We start from the raw sequence: 20,478 nt of genomic DNA on the forward strand, positions 1-20,478 counted from the left end.
ACCGTCATGTATTACATAATTTTTTTTTTCGAGGGGGAAAAGGGTCCCCAAGACATAAGTGTCCCCAAGACATAAGTGTTATCACTTATAAGCTGGGTCACCATATGTACAGTTGATTTGTGTGTATCTGATTGATGTCCATCACATCTTATCACAAAAATTTGTTGCAACATATTATATTTTGTGCCATCACTAACATATTAGAGTATTTCATATCAGATCGAAATAAATTAAATTAATAAAAAAATAATTTAATTTATTTCGATTTGATGAATTATTTTGTTTAATAAAATGAAATTTTGACTATTTGTGTAGACTATTGAATTATTGGTTAATAGTTTCAAAAAAGAAAGTATAAACGAGGCCTCCTAATAAACGGATATAAGGTGATAAATATTTGCTTAGTGAAGTATATTCATGATAGTGAATGTTAATCAATGCGGCTGATAAGACCGCAAAGAGAGTTGCTAGCCGACTACGATAAGGTACTTCCATATGGGAACAAAGGATATAAACCTATGTTCAAGAGCAAAAGTTCATTCACCGGAATCTGACCTCCGGAAAATGGTTGTAGAATATTATTCTCGTCAGACTTAAATCTAACTAAAATAAGAAGCTTCAACAAGGTGGAAATTCTCGTATTCCGTATGTACATGTTCCTGCGGCTCTAAATAAAGAGTTCTATACCAGACGTACATTCAATGAAACCACATCAATTTCTAGATATTCACGCACGACACAATAGAAGTGTCACATGATAATTATCGTCATAATTACCCCTTATGTGGTAGTTCTGATATGAGAAATTGACCTCAAATAAATCAAAATATCAAGGTTACACCTCTTATTTTCAAAATATCTAAAATTGAATTTTTTATTAAAAAAAAAAGCGGACAAAAAAAATACCCTTTTAACCTTTTAATCCTTTGTATTTCATTGTATATCATCGTACACCATCCTATATCATCGTACAACATCATAATTCAAAAAAATTAAAAAATAAATAAAATCTCAACCTTTGAATGTCATCGTACATTATTGCATTTTTCTCAAATTTTCCTCAAATTCGAAACTCTTACTTCACCGAAAAAGTATGAATTTTTTTGTTTATTTTGTGTTTTATTGCGCAATAAAACACAAAATAAACAAAAAAATTCATACTTTTTCGGCATTTTATGGTAAACAATCGAGCTCAAATCCACACGAGAACGTCAAACTCACGTCAGGTCCGTAAAAAATCTTCATGAATTGGGTGAGTGAGAGAGGGAAACGAGAGAAAAAAAAACTATGGATTATTTGGTTGAAGGGTACTTTTTATTCATTTTTAAGACAAAAGTTCAATTTTAAATATTTTTAAATTAGCAGGTCTAGCCATGATATTTTGTTAATTATTAAACCCACTTATAAAAGACGTATTTAAAGACTTTTTACTACTAAAAGTTAGGACCAACCAACCATGTCCATTGCTCTCCCGCCAAAACAAAACTGCCTATAACCTCTCTTATCTATCAAACGAGGCTATTAGGATATATATACACACACACTAGACCTATGGTCGGATGTCAACACGATAAGGATTTAAAAAGCCGATTTACCGTCCGTCCTCGGGACTTTGTACCTCCCTTGCTGATTGGGGAAACTGCTTCCTGGCCCACGTTTCTTCGTCGGCTTTTTCTGTTCTTGATTTTGTTCTTGTTCTTGTTTCACATCGATATCAAGATTCAAGTCTCTCCTCCTTTGCACCTTCGTATTCTCCAAAACAGCGATGCGTGTATCAATTTGATCCAACAGGATCGGCAGCTTGAGCTCGTCGACGCAACCTCTCACATCTCGCAAAGCCGAAATCTCCTCATCCGTGGCCGCTTCCTGAAAACAAACACACTTTGGTGTGCATATAATATACGTGTTGCACTAGTATATGACATAGGCTGCGTTTGATTAGGAGTAAAAATCATTGTTTTTGTTTTTAGAAAAAACTAAACTGCTTATTTGGTGTTTGACAAAACTGTTTTTACAAAAAATTTCAAAAGCGATTTTAGATTTTATACATGAGATGGAAAAGCTAGGATTCTAACTTTTAGAAAAAAGTGTTTTTAAGTTTGCTATATAAATTACTGTAATATTCTCGTACAAAATATTATTCATACATATGTATATAAATAAGCATATTAATAATTATTATTTAATTTTTAAGAACATGTCTATTTTAATCTTTTTACAATAATATATTTATTTTACCAAACGCTAAATCAGTTTTTGTTACCAGCAACAACTGTTTTATAAACAGTTTACCAAACACTTTGTCAGTTTTTGCAAAAACTGAATCTAAAAGCATTTTTTTTTTTAAAACAAAGCGGTGCCAAACGGGACCATAATCATATAATTGTATTTAGAGTTAAAAAAAAAAAAACATACCTTTTCTTCAACAGATGCAACTTTCTTTCCCTGCTTGCAAACCTTTGCGGTAGATTCCTTCAAATCTTTCATGTATTGTGTCAATATATTTTCCGGCGAAAACTTATTGGTTAACTCGAACGCACGGATAAGGTTAATAGCATCAACAAACTTCTTCTTCTGTAGAAGATTCTGAATCATATCTGCGTCAAGTAAGATGTATTTATTCAGTCAAAATTATTTTTCTCACCAGATATAAGTACTAAAGATAATTGCTACTAGCACAGGGAGAGAAAATTCTTTAGAAACTACCGGGCATCTTATTGGAAAAACCAACTGAACGGAGTACCCCAAGAACGGAATCATCCCGAAAAGTTTCCTTCAACAACTCAACGATTTCATCGTCGTCAAACGAAGAAACCAATCCAAACGTGTCGATGAACTGAAGAAAAACCAGCATATCCAACGCATTCTCGGCCTTGGCTTTGACGCTGGGTTTCCATTCGGCCGCGACCTTCATTGCGGCGTCTCTCACACAAGGCTGGATTCGAGTCTGCATTCTGATTAGCTGCTCGAGCAGGATAATCCAATTTGTGAGCACATTCACACTGACATGGTCGGTCTTCCATGGCTGAGAGAACGGCCCTTGAATGTAGTCCAACACGTACTTGGCCGGGTCCGGTGAGTTTTTAAAGATGTTTAAAATGCTGACCGTCGTATCGAGCTGGAGATTCGGAGGGTTCGTCATGATGGTGGCCAATGAAATTTCTAAGTCCTGCACAAATTCTAATTTTCCTATATATGGAAGAAGGATTCCCAATAAGCATTCCTATTATGACACCAAGATAGATAGTAACATCTGACCTACTATAAAAATGATCACAAATTATAACAAGATTTATAATTTACAAACACCATTGCAAAAAGGGTAATCATTAAAATCTTTCCTAATTTACAAACTCCAGATCTCTAATGCATAGCATAATAAATCTAGACATTTGGCAAACAGAGTTAGTGTACCGATTTCGTCATGGTACGAGAAAGTAAAAACCAATTAATGAAAGTACATTGAAGTTTTACCGGTTGGGGATCCATCTGCAGTCGAAAGGGCTTGTTGTAATTTGGGAGACCGTCCGTGCTCGCCCACGATATCGACAAGCCGGTAAAGCTCGTTGGGACTAAATGCACTGATCAAATGATAGTCAGTCACAAAGTGCAAGAACCCCAACGCCTCTAAATACTCGGGCTCTCTCCCTTCCATCTTAGCCCTCCAACCATTTGCAAACTCCATCGCTCTCTCTCTCACTCGAGGTCTGATCAGAACCGGGAGCATCATTAACTGCTCGAGCAGCAAAATGCAGCTCCTTCTAACGACGCTCAAATCGAACTCGTTTGATTCTCCATCGGGACGGCGAGGAGGGTAAAAACCCTCCTCGATCGCGTCCATGACCAGCTTGAAAGGGTCTTTAGACGTTCTGAGAACAGTAAACACCTCGTTGCAGACCGAGTCGTGATGTTTCAAGAGCCGGTTCAGGATCAAATGCACGTCTTTTCCCTCCATTGTTGTCGATTTTCGGTGACCTGAGGACGAAGGACGTGTTGCGATGTTCGTCCGGAGGGCATATTCCGATGGTCCAGCCTTGACTTGAGAGTGAGGGTCAACGTTGGTGTTTTCGTTCTCGGTCTCTTCATTAGGCTTTTGGGGTGGACCCGATATCTTTTGTTTCTGATTGAAATCGAGCACGTTTTTCCTAAATTGTCTCTCTTTTATTTGGAGATCTCTGCGGCGCTTCTCTACTGAATTTTTCAGTGAATTAATAAGTTCCTCTCTAGACTCGACTTCTTTGAGGCAATTGTTGACCTTTGTAGCGATCGAAGTAGCTTCCTGAACTGTTGACTCGTAAGATTTCTCTTTAACCTCGAGTTCTTTCAACAAGCCCTCGATTTCCTTCTTTCTCGCCTCAAACACTTGAGCGAATCGGTCCACTGCGTACCTATCTTTGAACTCAGTGTCTTTTTTAAGGAGGAAATCGAGTCGCTTTTCCTTCAGGTCGAGTTCGCTCGAGCAAATCTTTATCGAAGCTTGGATGGCACCAAGCTCATCCTTCTTCGATTTTATAACTTGGTCAGATTCCTCAATGGAACTCCGACAAAGCTGAAGTTGCTCTTCTTTCGAATCGAGTTCTTTCTTCCGCGCATTGACACTCCTCAGAATTGAATTCAGCTTCCTGTGTTTCATCTCGGTCTCGTTCTTCAACTCTCTCAACGTCTTCCTGGTCAAGGCGACTTCCTTCTCTGCAGACTCGAATTCTTCGAGCTTTTGCTTAATCTTCTTCTCCAAAGAAGACAACTTTCCCTCTCCTTCTGAGATTTCACTCTTCACCCGCTCAAGGTTCCTCTCCGACTCCGCAACGTGGCTCTTGACGCGATCAACGGATTTCAGAACCGCAGTGTATTCTTTCTCTTTGACGTCGAGCTCTTCTCGATTCTCTGCGATCATAGATTTCAGCGAATCGATTTGTCCATCGGCCATAACCATCTCTCTCGAACGCTCTCCGATCAAACCCTCTATTCGCTCCAACTCCGAGGTTCGTGAAGCCAAATCCGACTCCAAGCGCGACTCTCTCGCGGCCATAGCCTCCTCTCTGGAAGCCACGGCCTTTTCGCGCTCCAAGAGAGCTTCTAGTCCTATTTGAACCGTTTTCCGAGCCGAATCCAAGTGGCTTTCCAAGTCCTTCCATTGGAGGCTGAAGGCGAGAAAAGCCGAGGCCTGGCTGTGGAGTCCTTCGTAGGATTTGAAGAGTTTGCCCTGCTTCAGCTCCGAGACTTTCAAATCGGACGCGATAGTCTCCATAGTTTGAAAAGAGAGTGAGAGAGAAGCGAATCTTGAGCGAAACCCTAACTGATGAGCGGTTACGCACTTACGCATGGATTTAAGCAGAGAGTGATTTTGCCGTGTGAGGGAAGTTTCCAAAACCTTCCAATTTCCCAAAAAAAAAAAAAAAAGAAGCCAATGAGATTTTCTTGAATAAAATATATTATATTTATTTCATTTTTTTTTTTTTTTTGCAGGAAGACCTTAATAAGTTCCTCTTTTGAAATTTCTTTACCCCAAAAAAAAAAAAAGAAAAACCCTTTGAATTAAGCGAGATTTTGGGGATTTGGAGTAAAAATCTTCTGCTTAAAAATTAACAATTAATTGAATAATCAAGCCACCAAAATTTAAAAATTTGCTTTGTAAATTTTAAATAAATAAACATTATAATGATGTATCATTCTTTAGACGTTTCATATATGCATTTGGAGTCTGATAATTATTTACAATTATTAACGAAAATTTACAACTATTAATGTCGATTTGAGTTTGTTAATAAATTTTCATAGTTATTTACTTATAATATATCAAAAATTGTTTATATGGTAAAATTTGATTTTTCATATGGCTATATATCTGGAGAGATAAAAATTGAATTTATAGTTGAAACTTGGTGATATAAAATAAAATCTGCAAAAATTTAAAATGAGAAAAGGGAAAGAACAAAATTTACATATAAAATTTAAAATGATGACAAAATTTTATTTTCAAAAACATAAATAATATCAAGTAGTTGTGGGAAAATTCAATATCTAGTTATATATAATTAAGTGATTTATACATTTATGGGTAAAATGCTAATTATATCTTCTTCTTCTTTTTTCTTCGAGGGATTGGATTGCTAGTTAATATCTATAAAAGAGATGTTGAGGTTTGGATTACTATTGACCTATGTGTTAACGCCAACTTTTCCCTATAATTATATACCCGATATTAATCATGTCTTTATAAAAATAGCGCGTTGATATTAACTGAAAGATAAATTGTATGAGATGATCAGACTTTGTTGAATTGATGATATATGCTGCTATTGATATGCATACAAGATGAGCAAGACTTTAAAGTCAGATAACATAAGCAAGTCAAGTTCTCTCTTAATATGCATAATATATCAAGGTAAGCAAGTCACATAACATAACATGAAGTGTATTAGCTATATAATAGTCACCAAAAACTAGTCACATTGTTTTCACGGTTGGTTTAGTTTGATTGTATTTCACAGATCGGTTAAGGTCGGATTTTAAAAATAACAAATCACTTATTTCAGTTCAAGTAGACAGTTTAAAAACTCAACCAACCCTATCTATATAGTACAATCTCCTATAGTATTATCTGTTTAGAGAGATTGACAAAAAGCAAGTTTATAGATTAAAGAAGGAAAAAAAAAAGTATATATGCATATACATTACATACATATACATTATATATATCTTTACCTGGATAGCTACTTTATGACGGTCAACACACATGTACTTGTCATGCATATAATTGTTCTTTGGTCACATAAATAGACTCATTTGCCCATGCACATGCATGCAGTGTCACATTATTAAACCGTGATAAAACATTGTCTTTTGGACAAAAACAAACAAGTTTTACAATATAAAAGCAATAGTGTCGTGGGATCTTGTGTATTATTTATGGGTATTTGCTCATCATTAATTTTCTACATTAACATTACATTGCAAAAGGACATTATAAAAGCTCTCATGTCAACAATTTTTTATTGTTTATAAAAAAATATAAATAAAATATTGTTTATAATGAAATCTTGTCGTTTACAAAATAAAAGATATATGTACATACATATAATTTGTGTAGGTCTATTTTGTATATTTAATTACCAAAATCTAAGTGTTTAACCAGAGGAGATAGTTACACATATGCCGTTTTACGTGTGTATATCTTTTGGCTACATATGTAATTTTAATAAACAAAATATAAATTTCCACCACATAAGTCATAATGGTGTATTTTGGCCTTTTTAGCCACAATTTTTTTGTTTTGGTACGGCCGTTTTAGCCATTGTATAATTACACTATGAAACTTCAGCATGTACCTTGAAGAAGTTTTTTTTTTTTTTTTTTTTGGGATAATCTGTGGTTACCTTGTTTTGACTTGTGATTATGTATAGTATATACATATTATTGTTTCCTTCGTTTCAATCTAACAAATAGTCAGCATTAGCAAACATTTATATTAACCAAAGCTCCACAACTCAAGTTTGAGAGTTTTTTTTTCTTTTAGCTGCATATTTATAAGGATGGATGGAATCGACCTTTCTTTTCAACAATTGTTGAATAGACCATATTACAATTGTTTAAGATGGAAATGGAAGTACTATAAAATTTACGTTAGATAATTCTTGCAGCTAGAGTTGTGCCAATGGTTATGCCCTACAGGTAGAATTGGAGTCTTGATAATTATTTTATTTTATTGATGCTTTATTTGATGAACATATATTGCTAGCTTAATACAACACAAGAATCTGCATCTAAATAAGCAACTTTATGCCCTACAAGAATCGGCGCTCGGAAAATTGTGTGGGGATCAGAATCTGGGCATGTGGAAACTTGTATGAAACAATATGCTTTTTAGCATGATTTCCTTAAAAATTAACTTAAAATAAAACTTCTCTGATATGAATAATGCCAACCCTAGTGTGTGTGTGTATATATATATATATATATATATATATATATTCACTTGCAATTATTCAGGTGGGCAGGTAGGTGGCAATAGTATTCAACAATTATGGATATATATGATTTAAAAAGGGAAGATTTATCGCTAATGATAAACAATGCAAATACTTTAGCATTATTGAGCACAAAATCATACTTTATTTCAGTAGCTTATATGCTCAGCAAGTTTTAGGGACAAGAAATAGCCATGTTAGGGTACTGATACAACACTATGATCAGTTAAGACTATATATATACTAAGCTAGTACCATATAATCAAAAGTCCCTTGAAAGCCTGCTATCAACATCATATTGAGCGAGAGATATTTTAATGTTTGATTTGGTCCAATTTTGATTGATTCCATGTTTATAGGGCCGGCTAAACAATTAGCCAAAACAACACCCCTACTTCAAAATTATAGCCCAGCTATTAACATATTTAGGAAAATAGCCAATTTATCATGACAACATTCCAATATTCCAATAATACCCTTAGGTTAATATTACTAACTATCATATTAAATAATATCATCCATAACAAAAAAAAATAGTAAATCTTATTTGTGGTAACAAGAATAAAAGTAAATCTTATTTACCGTAACAAGAACAATAGTAAATCTAATTTACCGTAACAAAAACAAAAGTAAATCTTATTTACTGTAACAAGAACAATAGTAAATCTTATTTACCGTAACAAGAACAATAGTAAAAATTATTTACCGTAACAAGAACAATAGTAAATCTTATTTACCGTAACAAGAACAAAAGTAAATCTTATTTACCATAACAAGAACAATATTAAATCTTATTTACAGTTCTAAGAACAATAGTAAATCTTATTTACCGTAACAAGAACAATAGTAAATACGATTAACCATAATATTTTTTAGTTAAATCCAACAAAAAAAGTATCAGAGATATTTTCCACTCCACTATTATAATAAAAAACGATTTTAATAATGTCTAGAAGAAGTAAGAACCACTATTAGCCCCTGGTTTTGGAACCGCTTTCGCTTTCTCTCTTTTATATATATATATATATATATATATATATATATATATATATATATATATATATATATATATGTGTGTGTGTTTTGGTACGTGTCTTGCAACTATCACTACTGTTTCCAAAACATAAACAATACCAATTCGGGAGATATTGATTTGGATCTACAAAAATGAAGGTTGGGTACGCGAAGAAGGTGATTGAGAAGAAGAAGAGATACAAGGCGTCGCCGCGGCGGCCGAAGCGCGTGGACGCACCGCCGAGAGCGCTTCAGGACTTGTTCCTATGCTGCGCCATGTGTTCGCCGCCGCCGCACCCGTGCCTTTGCCCCACCACGTTCGCCATCTTCGCGCCATTCTTGGTACGTACACGATCGATAACAACTCTGGAATCTTCTATTTCAGTTACTACTGTTGAAATTTAGAGAGAGAGAGAGTCGAATCTGAGAAATATTCTTCTTGTTATTGATATGAAATTGTATCACCTATTTATAGATATGGTGGATACATTAGACTAGACTAGATACACGATCAGTATAATAAATGTACGTAATAACTACTTCTAGGAAATAAATAATAATAAATATACACAGAGAACAAGACATAGGAAATCGAATGAAAAATAAATGCAACACTTTTCCCAAAGTGAGATGAGTTCCAAGGAACCGGCTGGTTCCAAGATGGTGAGGTCAGTTCGGAGTGAGCTGAGGTGGATTCCGAACTGAGGACGAGGTGGGTGAGACGAGCTGACGAACTGAATGTGAGACGAGTTGACGAACTGATGGTGAGATGAGCTAACGAACTGATGGTGAGATGAGTTGACGAACTGATGATGAGACGAGCTGACGTGATGATGGTGAGACGAGCTGACGAACTGATTTTCTACAACTACTTATGTCAAATACCCGTGCCTGTACATTAAAGGCCTTAAATGATTCTACTGAGAAACCCTAAGCTTACGGCGGAGCATAAGGTTCTGGAATTCATGGCGTCGGCTCTGAAATCACGGCTCAATCCGACGGAAAATCCTCCATCGGTGGGAGAGCTCTTCGGACAGGACCAATCCGCCGCGACTCAGTCTCTCCACGACCTCTCGCCGTGCTTCGGCTTCGGATTCTCAGCTGCGAACTTGGCGATAATCGTAACAAGAGCGATCTCCGGCGAGAAATAGTGGGCGAACTAATTTTGATTGTGGGGGCATTTTGGTAATCGAATTTCATATTGGCTATTGTTTTAAATAAATGAATAGATTGGCTATAATTTTAAATCCCCTTTCTAAATAGGCTAGTTGTTAACAAATCTCATGTTTATAAGGTTTAATGACTATCAACATCAATCAGTAATTGATTTGTCATTTAATAATTTTTATTTTGAAAATTTAAATAAAAAGGGTAAAAATCGGTAGTAAAAATTTGATTTAATTGTCAAATCATCAGAATTGGTTATTTAAACAAAAAATTTGAAACGTTGGCTAATTTGCAATTCCAACGTTTCACTTGGGCTAGCTCGTGTTCGTATAATTAATAGAGGGATTATTTTTCCCCTTTTAAAATCTGCCTTTATATTTATGGAAAAATAGAAGTTTTATACTTTTCTCCGTGTGTTTTGTGGTTGAAAATTAGATGGGGGTAATTATGGTAAAATAATTTATTACCAGGTGGAATAGTTCATTTCTGCTGGTTTTGCAACTTGCAAGTAGTTGTGATTACCTCAATGATTATTTCATGGGATCATAATTCCATCATTTAAAAATAAACCAAACATAGGAATGTCAATTTTTATGAATCAATTTTTGTTTTATTTCGTCAATTTGTCCCTAACCAAACATACCCAAAGAGATCGAGAAAGAGCAAGTTTATAGATTAAAGAGAAAAAGTAAGTATATATACATATAGATTTATCTTCGCTTGCAATGGTTCAGGTAGCAATAATATTCAACAATGATAAACAATGCAAATACTTTTGGCATTGAGCACCAAAATAAAAAATAAATAAAGGAATCACACCTGATTTCAGTGACTAATTATGTTCTATTAGCCAATCTATGTTTTCATCAGATTTTGACGTCGAACTCCTTGTAGCTTCTTTCACTGGAAGCCAAAAACTAATTATGATCAGCAAGTTAGGGATAAGAAAGAGCCATGTTAATTAGGTTACAAATATAACATTATAAGCTAATATGAGAATCTCATTCAATAAACGATCTCTGTCTCTTGCTGAGTCGGGTAGTTTTTTTCGAAACGCCGGTGGTGCTCGTTGGATACTTGATTTTGAGCCACTGGGGATTCTTCGGCCGAGCCACAGTTTCTTCCAAAGAACCGATGCGCTGTTCGAGCTCTTCGATAGAGATCGCAAGGCTGTGCTCTTTGACACAGTCCACGACAGCCCTGACAACGGCTAGTTCCTTGTTAATAGCCGTTATCTGCATAATAACAACACAAGAGAAAGAGAGAGAGATATAAATACAGGCGCAAGTTCATATCAGCATTGTCCCGAAACTGCTTTGTAAAAAAAAATATAATTAAAAGACCTTCGATTCTTCGGTTTCGTGTCCCTTTGAGCAGACCGTTTCCATGCGGTTCCGTGAATCGTCCAAGGACTTTTTAAGAAGATCTACCGGCGAAAACTCGTCGGTTAGCTTCAGCTCCAAGATAGCTCCAACGGCAAGAATTATATCCCCTCTTTGGATGAGGTTGTGAACATATTCTGAAAAAGTTTAAACAAATAAGATATTTATAAAAAATAAAAAATAAAAAAAATAAAAAAGCAATTCTGAAACAGCCCATGATCCTCTAATAAGATTGTGAAATACTCTCAATGAGGTCTTTACCAGAACAGGCATCGTAAGCGCCGCAATTTGCTGGGCACGGTCGAGACGCGAGCGGGGTTTGAGTCTCAAACGGCTCGTTCTTTATTATCATCTTTCTTGATTCAAACTCTTTGATTCTCATTTCGAGTTCGGTCTCCTTATCCTTGAGCTCGTGCTCCAACGAAGCGAAGCTCTTTGCGCAAGATTCGAGCTCCACAAGGCGCTCCTCGGCTCTCTTGAGAGCACCCACATTGATATCCTCGAATTTCGAATCGAGCTTATCGAGCTCGCTCGACAGATTCCGGGCTCTCATCTGTTTACCCTTCACCTCGAGAGAAAACCCTTCCAACAAGTCGCTCGTCGCCTGTCTCGAGACCGTCATCGAGTCCACTTTATTCTTGAATCGCTCGAGCTCTTGCCGAACATCCGCGAGTCTCTTCTCTCTCGCCTTGATGCCGCGATCGAGCTCGACGACCTTGGCCTCGCGTTTCTTGAGCTCTTCGTTCCTCGCCTCTAACTTTTTCTGAATCTCGATCACGTCTTTCTCCTTCATCTCGAGGACGGCCTCGAAGTCTCTCAGCCGCCTCTGAGCCGAGTCGAGCTCTCTCACCTTCGACTCAGCCTCCCGAGATCTCTCCCCGACGGACCTCTCGAGCGAGTCGAGCTCGGCCGAGCGCTCGTTGACCGAGTCTCGTAAGCGTTCGAGCTTCGATTCTTCGTCTCTCGTCGAGACCCTGAGTTCCTCGTACCGCTCCGTCCCCTTCACGAGATCTTCCATCAACTTCTCGAAGAGTCTCTCCATGTGAGCGAGTTCGTTCATCTTCTTTTCCACCGACGCGTTCACTTCGTCTTCGATTTCTTCCAATTGCTCCTCCGTGGAAGCCAACTCAGCTTTCTTCTCCGCGAGCTTGTCACAGAGTTCCTTCAAAGAGCGGCGTGTCGAGTTCAGGCCATCTTCGAGGCCCTTCCACTCTGAGCTGAGCTTGTCTTGGCTCTGCTTTGAGAGCTCCAACAATGAATATAGTTCTTCCATTAATGTGTGTTTCGAATGCTTGAGAACCTGCAACGATGATCAAACAGGCATTTTATACGTACAAACAACCGGATCTATAAAATATGTTGAGGGGCCAATTACACCAATAGTCGAATTGCTCACTCTTCTTTTAAAAATTGGTTCAAGTTTCGTTTTATTAGGAAAATAACCCGTCAGATCGAAATTAATTTAATTAACTTTGTTCTGGTGTACTATTGAAATTTGTGCTAGATTTTTAAAAAGAAGTAGAAGATTGACCCGTTACAACAAATAAAATCCCCTAAGATTTATTAAATATTTAGTATATATTTGAAAGCTAGTTTTCGAATAAAAGAAACATTCAAGTAGAAAATTTTAAAATTAAGAAGGTAATAGATTCTCCAATGTTATTAACCTGACTAGTACGATTATAATTAAAATGGTAAATTTAGTTTGCATTTTAATGTATATCATAAAAAAAAAAATAATAAAAAAAAAATTAAAAAAAAAAAACAAAATCATAGTACGTGAAGGTAATTCTTAGAATAAATTATTTAACAAATAGATCATAGTGATATATTTTGGAGATAAACTCTCTATAACTTTCTGCTAAATTCTCAAAGCTCAAATAAACTCTCTAACCGAAGATTATAACATAAAAAAAAATAATAAATAAATAAAAGACATTTTATGTATAAATGGAAATAAAAACTCAACGTTCTACTAAAATCTCAAAGCTTAAATTTTGAGTTGAGATATTTTAAGAGAAAAAGGTACTTTTTTTCTTCCCCTTTCTTCTTCTTCTTCTTCAAAGAGGACTTCTTTCTTCGTCTTTCTACAATCAGAGTGTATGTTTATATCTTATGAAGAAAAAAGAAAATAAGGGTTTCCGTTTATGATTACTTATCACTTTTTTAGAACAATTGTATATTGTGTTAACTAAACCACCATCATTTTATTACTATAAACGGAAGAATAAAAGCTCTCATCTTTCTAAGGGCTCCGAGGGCTTCAGTTCGAGTCTTAAGATTTTTTTTTTTTTTTTTTTGTATTGATAAAAAACAGTCTATGATGTTTCTACAAGAGAGAAACGAGTTTCAAGAGAGAGTACCTTTTTGGTTCTTCTTTCTTCTTCTTCTTCTTCTTCAAGGAGTCTTCTTTTTTCTCTGTCTCTTAAACAGAGTGCATTTATTTGTGGTTTCAACTTGAGAGAAGAAGAATAAAAAAAGTGTTTCAGTTTATGATTGTTTATTAACTTTTACAATCATGCAGAGAGACTGAAGTTGACTCTGTTGCCTTTTCAGACAATAGGCGTGTACTAGGAATCTTTGGACTGAGGTACACTAATTTTAACAAAAATTTAGCAATATAAATCACATAAACATAAGGGGTTTGAATTTTAACCAACGTTTTGTAAATTTTTTGTAAATAGCCAAAAAAATTTGTAAATGTTTCGTAAATAGTTACATTTATTAGAAATTTATTCTGCGTTTTTGTTATTTTGATATCATAAATAGATTTACGTGACTATTTACAAAAAATTAACGAAACGTTGGCTATTTCAAAATTTCTAACGTTTCATATGTCTAGATAGCCACTGGACTCTAATTTTAATATATGGATTGATTACTTTTAAGTTTGTGAAATTTGTTGTAAGTAGCCAAATTTGTCATTCTTCTTAGGGGAATAGCCCAAGTTTCATTTTATTAAGCAAATAGTCCATATATTCAGCTCAGACCATAATGCTCTCACTTCTTTCGCGAATAGGTTAATTTAATTAACGTACTAGAGTGAGTTAGATTAATTAATTAACTTATTGGTTGAATATTAGCGCTTAGGTTCTTATTTTTTTGTGAGTAGAGTTAATTTACTAAATGATTGAATTGAGAATTAGGTTAATTAATTAAATGCTTTGAATATCAATTTACTTAAGTTCTTATTTTTGTAAATTTTTTGTGAATTTCAAATCCTTCACGAATCAGTTAATTAATTAACCTAATTCACTCCAGTACGTTAATTAAATTAACATATTCGCGAATTTACAGTGAATCGACAAAATCGGAGATTTTCTCTCTTCTTCTTTTTATGCGGCGAGGATTCGTCGAGGCCTCCGTTGAACCGGTTCGACTCGAGGCGGAGAGTCAACAGTCTCGGGAGACGAGCGAGCTCGGTCGCCGAAATCTCGTCGGTGAAACGGTTATGCGAGAAATCCAGTCTTTGGACTCGTCGGAGCTTCGAGATCCTGGAGCATGAGGGTGTGGCGGCAGCGGATGTGGTGGAGGAGTCGTCGTCGGAGAGGTTTGGGGCGACGGTGAGAGGGAAGAAGTTAGGGTTAAGGGAGGTTGTGAATGATAAGAGTAGTTTAGGTAGTCTATTAAAGTTTGATTATTTACTTAATAAAATGAAACATGGACTAGTCCCTTAATATTATTGAGCTAATTTGGTTATTCTTCAAAATAGCTTTTTAAGTTTTATGGTTTAATGTTTTAAAGGATAATATTTTTAAAAAAATTGGATTTCGTTTCGATTAAAGGAACTGCTCAATATTGGGATCCCCAACTAAATATGTTAAAATAGAATAAATAAATAAGAAATATTATCACATTAATTAAACCGAAGTTTTCCAACAAAAAAATAAAATAAAACCGAAGTTATACTACTATTAATGAAAATCATGTTTTCATTTTATAAAGAAAAAATGATATAAAATAGTCATTTGAAACTTATTGATTAGCAAAATAGCCAAAATTTCAACTTTTCAGCAAAATAGTCAAATTTACGTTTTAAAAAAAAAATTGACAGCTAAGATTAAATTTTTTTGAGGATTATTATAAATAATACATCACTTTCAAAAAAATTAATGTTGAGATCAAAAATTTTTTTGAAACAAGATTACTACATATGACAAACGTTGTTATTTTACAAATTAATAACTTTAAATTGGTTGTTTAGCCGCATCACCTTTTTATAAATGTTCATCTCATTCAATAACTTCTCCTTTAATGAAGAACATAACATGATTTTATTCTGATTCCAGTACTTAATAAATAAATAAAACACTTTTTTTTTTGTTTCCCTAAATTATCCTCAATCTCCACTCAAAATATATATCATCTAAAATTTCCGCCCTCAATTTCTCTTTGACCTTGAGCGCGCGCAAAAAAAAAAAAAAAAAAAAAAAACAAAACAAAACGGATTCATACATAATTTCAGACTTCAGTGACCAGTATTCTATTAGTCAATCTGTGTTTTCATCACATTTTGACGTCTACCTCTTTGTAGTTTCTTTCACTGTAAGCCAAAAACTAATTATGATCACCAAGTTAGGGACAATAAAGAGCCATGTTAATTAGGTCATTAAGATAACATTATAAGCTAATATGATCAGCAGCAAGTTATAGAAACAAGAAATATGATCAGTAATTAAGACCTAGTTAAACTAAATATAAACACACTAGTACCAGTACTACTAAAGTCCCTATCAATCCTATTCAAATTTGAGAGCCAGTTTAAGAAGCTTGTTGTAAAATTCTCATCCAAGTCTCGATCTCTGTCTCTTGCTAACTCGCGTAGCTTTATTCGAATTCTTCGACCGAGCCACAGATTCTTCTAAATAACCGATGCGCTGTTCGAGCTCTTCGATCGAGATCGCAAGGCTGTGCTCTTTGGCACAGTCCACGACAGCCCTCACAATGGCTAATTCCTTGTTCATAGCCGTTATCTGCATAACATCAACACAAGAGAAAGAGAGAGATATAGCAAGTTCATATCAGCATCGTCCCGAAACCAGTTTGTAAAAAAAATATAATAAAAGACCTTCGATTCTTCGGTTTCGTGTCCCTCCAAGCAGACCGTTTCCGTGTGGTTCCGTGACTCATCCAAGGACTTGTTAAGAAGATCTACTGGAGGAAACTCGTCGGTTAGCTTCAGCTCCAAGATAGCTCCAAGGGCAAGGATTATCTCCCCTCTTTGGATGAGCTTGTGAACATATTCTGAAACAATTGAAACAAATAATATATATTTATAATAAGGCAATTCTGATATAGCTAGGTTGATCCTCCAAACAATGAGCACAGCTTGACACGATGGGGTTTACCCGAACATGCAACGTAAGCGCTGCAATTCGCTGGGCACGGTCGAGACGCGAGCGGGGTTTGGTCTGGCTCGCGCGGCTCGTTCTTTATTTCCATCTCTCTCGATTCGAAGTCTTTGATTTTCATTTCGAGTTCGGTCTCCTTCTCAATGAGCTCCCGGAAAAGCACCAGCATCGGATTCTCCAACGAAGCGAAGCACTTTCCGTGAGATTCGAGCTCCACGAAGCACTCCTCGGCTCTCTTGAGAGCACCCACATTGATATCCTCGAATTCCGAATCGAGCTTATCAAGCTCGATCGACAGATTCCGGGCTCTCATCTGTTTACCCTTCACCTCGAGAGAAAACCCTTCCAACAAGTCGTTCGTCGCCTGTCTCGAGACCGTCATCGAGTCCACTTTACTCTTGAATCGCTCGAGCTCTTGCCGAACCTCCGCGAGTCTCTTCTCTCTCGCCTCGATGTCGCGATCGAGCTCGGCGACCTTGGCCTCGCGTTTCTCGACCTCTTCGCTCCACGTCTCGAACTTTTTCTGAATCTCGATCACGTTTTTCTCCTTCAGCTCGAGGACGGCCTCGAAGTCTCTCAGCCGCCTCTGAGCCGAGTCGAGGTCCCGAGATCTCTCTTCAATCGACCTCTCAAGCGATACGAGCTCGGAAGAGCTCTCGGAGACCGAGGCTCGTAAGCATTGGAGCTTTGATTCTTCATATCTGGCTGAGATACTGATTTCTCTGTACCACTTCGTCTCCTTCGCGAGCTCGAGCCTCTTCGCTTCCACAGAAGCGTTCACTTCGTCTTCCATTTCTAACAATCTCGACGCCCTTGTTTCCATTTGCTCCTCCATGGAAGCCACCTCAGCCTCTTGCCTCGCGAGCTTCTCCGAGCGTTCGTTCAGAGAGAATCGCATCGAGTTCAGGCCGGCTTCGATGCACTTCCATTCTGAGGAAGCTCGAGACTGATTCTCGACGAAGATCGCCCTGAGCTTGTCTTGGCTCTGCTTCGAGATCTTCGACCATGAATCGACTTGTTCCATGTTTTTTTTTTTTTTTTTTTTATGTAATGAATGCCTGAGAACCTGAGAAGATGATTATAGACATTATACATGTAGTACAATTTTACTATTAATGAAAAATAAAAACTCTAACTTTCTGCTAAATTCCCAAAGCTCCAATAAACTCTATAACCGAAGATCATAGCATTAAAAAAAATCGCTCAATAAGACATTTTATTTTATGTAAAATATTGCTATAAATGGAAAATAAATACTCTCTAACTTTCTACGAAATTCTCAAAGCTCAAATTTTTCTGCCACTTTAAGGTAAGGTTTGAGTATGAGATGGTCTAAGAGGTGAAAAAAATACCTTTTTTTTCTTTCTTCTTCTTCAAAGAGGACTTCTTTCTTCTTCTTTCTACAAAGTACAAACAGAGTATGTTTTTTTATCTTGAGAAGAAGAAAAATAAGTCGATGATGTTTCAACAAAAGAGAAACAAGAGGTTTCAAGAGAGATAGTAGCTTTTTCTTCTTCTTCTACTTCTTCTTCAAAAGGTCTTATTTTTGTCTTCGTCTCTGAAACAGAGTGTACCCTTTTATGCTTCTATTTTGAGATGAGAAGAAGAAAAAAAAAAAAAAAGGGTTTCTGTTTTTGATTATTTGTTACTTTTTTAATAAACTATTTATTACTTTTTTTTTTTTAATGATGAAAAGGACTGAAAACTGAAGACTGAGCTGTACTATATTTCAATTATTACCTTTCAGACAATAGACGTGTCCTAGGAGTCTTGAGGTACAATACTAGAGAAGTGATCAGATTTATATTTGTATAATAATGTTTTGGGTTTAATAGCTAATTCATACATTTGTATCGATTAAAAAAAAATACTAAGAAATGAAAACTTTACAAATGTGTAGTACATGAACACACTGATTGAATCAAGTTTTTCCATGAAGTGAAATAAAACAGGTTAAAGAAAATTCAAAATATACCGTAATCAGATTTCAAAAACAAAATTAATCTTATGATTAATATTTTTAGAAGTGATAAATTGCTTATAATAATTATCAAAAAATTCATCTTTGGCTAAAAAAAAAAAATTGACGTTATAACTTTGACTACTTTGCTAAAAATATAAAACTTTGACTATTTTATTAATCAATTCATTTCAAATGATTATTTTGTATAATTTTACTTAAAAAAAATCATACTTTCATTTTTCTAAATGTTCATCTCATTCAATCACACTTTCTGATTCCAAAATTTAAATAAATAAAGCATTTTTTCCCTTAATTTTCCAAATAGTTATCTCCGCTCAAAATATGTATTATCTAAAATTTGTGATATCTCAATTTCTACATCTAAATTATAAATAAAACTTATTACTCGGAATCTCAACATCCACCTCAATATCATACAACAGCACAATCATATACTTATGATTGTTGGGAAGGACATGAATATCACCATCGAGCACTCGGGTGACACAAAAATAGTAGAATGAGACAAACGTAAGATTCGTAAGCAAAAATCCCATTACTCGATTGAGACGTTACTCCTTCGTTATCATCTCAACTTACCCAAAAAAAAAAGGTAAGTTGTTGAGGTCATAAATAGCACTCCTTGTGATTTTAAGTAGGTCGAAAAAAATAGCTTGATTGATTGCATTAATCAACCAAGCCTTAAGAATGGGCTCTAACCCTCACTTTATTTAGATAGTTAGGAATTTTCCAATCATAAATATAGGACATTTAACATATGGTTTTTTCCTACTCTAAGACTAAAACAATGAGAATTTCAACTTTATTTATTTTTCAATAAAAAAAAAAGTCACAAATAGGCCCTCTTCAGAAGAGAGAATTTTTTTTTTCTTTTTTACCATCAACCGAATTGTAATGACAATTTTACCCTTGTTTCAACTTTCAATTATAACACATTATAAAAAAAAAAAAAAAAAAAAAAAAAAAAAAAAAAAACCTAACAACAGAGCACACTATATAGGAACTAACGATATATACAATATAAAAATTAACTCACTTAATATAAATTAACCGTTATTCTAGCGGATGTCGAAGGCTCTCTGACGGCGAGCGACACTTCTTCACTGGCGTTGAGGATCACTACTACAAATTTCATTTTCGCACATTTTAAGTGGTATTAGGTGCAACATGTCGCACCTAATACTATCCGGTGCGACATGTCGCACCTAAAAAATTTAAAAAATTTAGGTGAGCTTAAAATCCCTCCTCTTATTTTCACTGTCCTGAATTGATTTTTAGTATCCGGTGCGACATGTCGCACCCAATACACTCAACAGGTGCGACATGTCGCACATAATAGTATTAGATTAAAATTATAAACTACCGCTCTTTTGTCTTCTTCTTCTTCTTCACATAGCCTCTCTCTCTCTCTCTCTCTCTCTCTCTCTCTCTCTCTCTCTCTCTCTCTCTCTCTCTCTCTCTCTCTCTCTCTCTCTCTCTCATCCCTCTGCTCGTCGCTCCTCCTTCGCGCCGGAGCTCGCCGTTCACACGTCGTCAAACACGATCTCCTCCTTCGACTACCTCCGCCGAGATTCTCCTTCGACACCTCCGCGCACCGAGTACCTCCACCGAGC

General features: G+C 35.7%; 2 protein-coding genes across 2 annotated transcripts; both read right to left on the reverse strand.

Moving 5' to 3' along the window:
* Nucleotides 1-1,578: 1,578 nt before the first annotated feature.
* Nucleotides 1,579-5,248, reverse strand: LOC149382252 (uncharacterized). Its single transcript, XM_089601467.1, has 4 exons — nt 3,475-5,248; nt 2,707-3,189; nt 2,416-2,597; nt 1,579-1,866 (listed from the first exon to the last, which is right to left on the reverse strand). The coding sequence occupies exons 1-4, from the start codon at nt 5,246-5,248 to the stop codon at nt 1,579-1,581; spliced, it is 2,727 nt and encodes a 908-aa protein (XP_089457593.1).
* A 5,901-nt stretch (nt 5,249-11,149) lies between these two features.
* LOC149382253 (uncharacterized) lies at nt 11,150-13,910 on the reverse strand. The gene is made up of 4 exons (XM_089601468.1): nt 13,894-13,910; nt 11,774-12,830; nt 11,492-11,667; nt 11,150-11,383 (listed from the first exon to the last, which is right to left on the reverse strand). The coding sequence occupies exons 2-4, from the start codon at nt 12,801-12,803 to the stop codon at nt 11,150-11,152; spliced, it is 1,440 nt and encodes a 479-aa protein (XP_089457594.1). The 5' UTR covers nt 12,804-12,830; nt 13,894-13,910.
* Nucleotides 13,911-20,478: the final 6,568 nt, after the last annotated feature.

This window comes from Urtica dioica, chromosome 11 (assembly GCF_054948205.1).
Source record: "Urtica dioica subsp. dioica isolate 48M chromosome 11, U.dioica_male_clone48M_v1_H2, whole genome shotgun sequence".
Classification (NCBI taxonomy): Eukaryota; Viridiplantae; Streptophyta; class Magnoliopsida; order Rosales; family Urticaceae; genus Urtica; species Urtica dioica.

Coding starts and splice junctions, on each gene's coding strand:
- LOC149382252 (XM_089601467.1), bottom strand. CDS start 5,248: ATGGAGACTATCGCGTCCGATTTGAAAGTCTCGGAGCTGAAGCAGGGC. Junction 3,190..3,474: donor TGCAGATGGATCCCCAACCG/GTAAAACTTCAA, acceptor TTCCATATATAG/GAAAATTAGAATTTGTGCAG. Junction 2,598..2,706: donor TTTTTCCAATAAGATGCCCG/GTAGTTTCTAAA, acceptor TACTTGACGCAG/ATATGATTCAGAATCTTCTA.
- LOC149382253 (XM_089601468.1), bottom strand. CDS start 12,803: ATGGAAGAACTATATTCATTGTTGGAGCTCTCAAAGCAGAGCCAAGAC. Junction 11,668..11,773: donor TGGTAAAGACCTCATTGAGA/GTATTTCACAAT, acceptor AAACTTTTTCAG/AATATGTTCACAACCTCATC. Junction 11,384..11,491: donor ACGAAACCGAAGAATCGAAG/GTCTTTTAATTA, acceptor GTTATTATGCAG/ATAACGGCTATTAACAAGGA.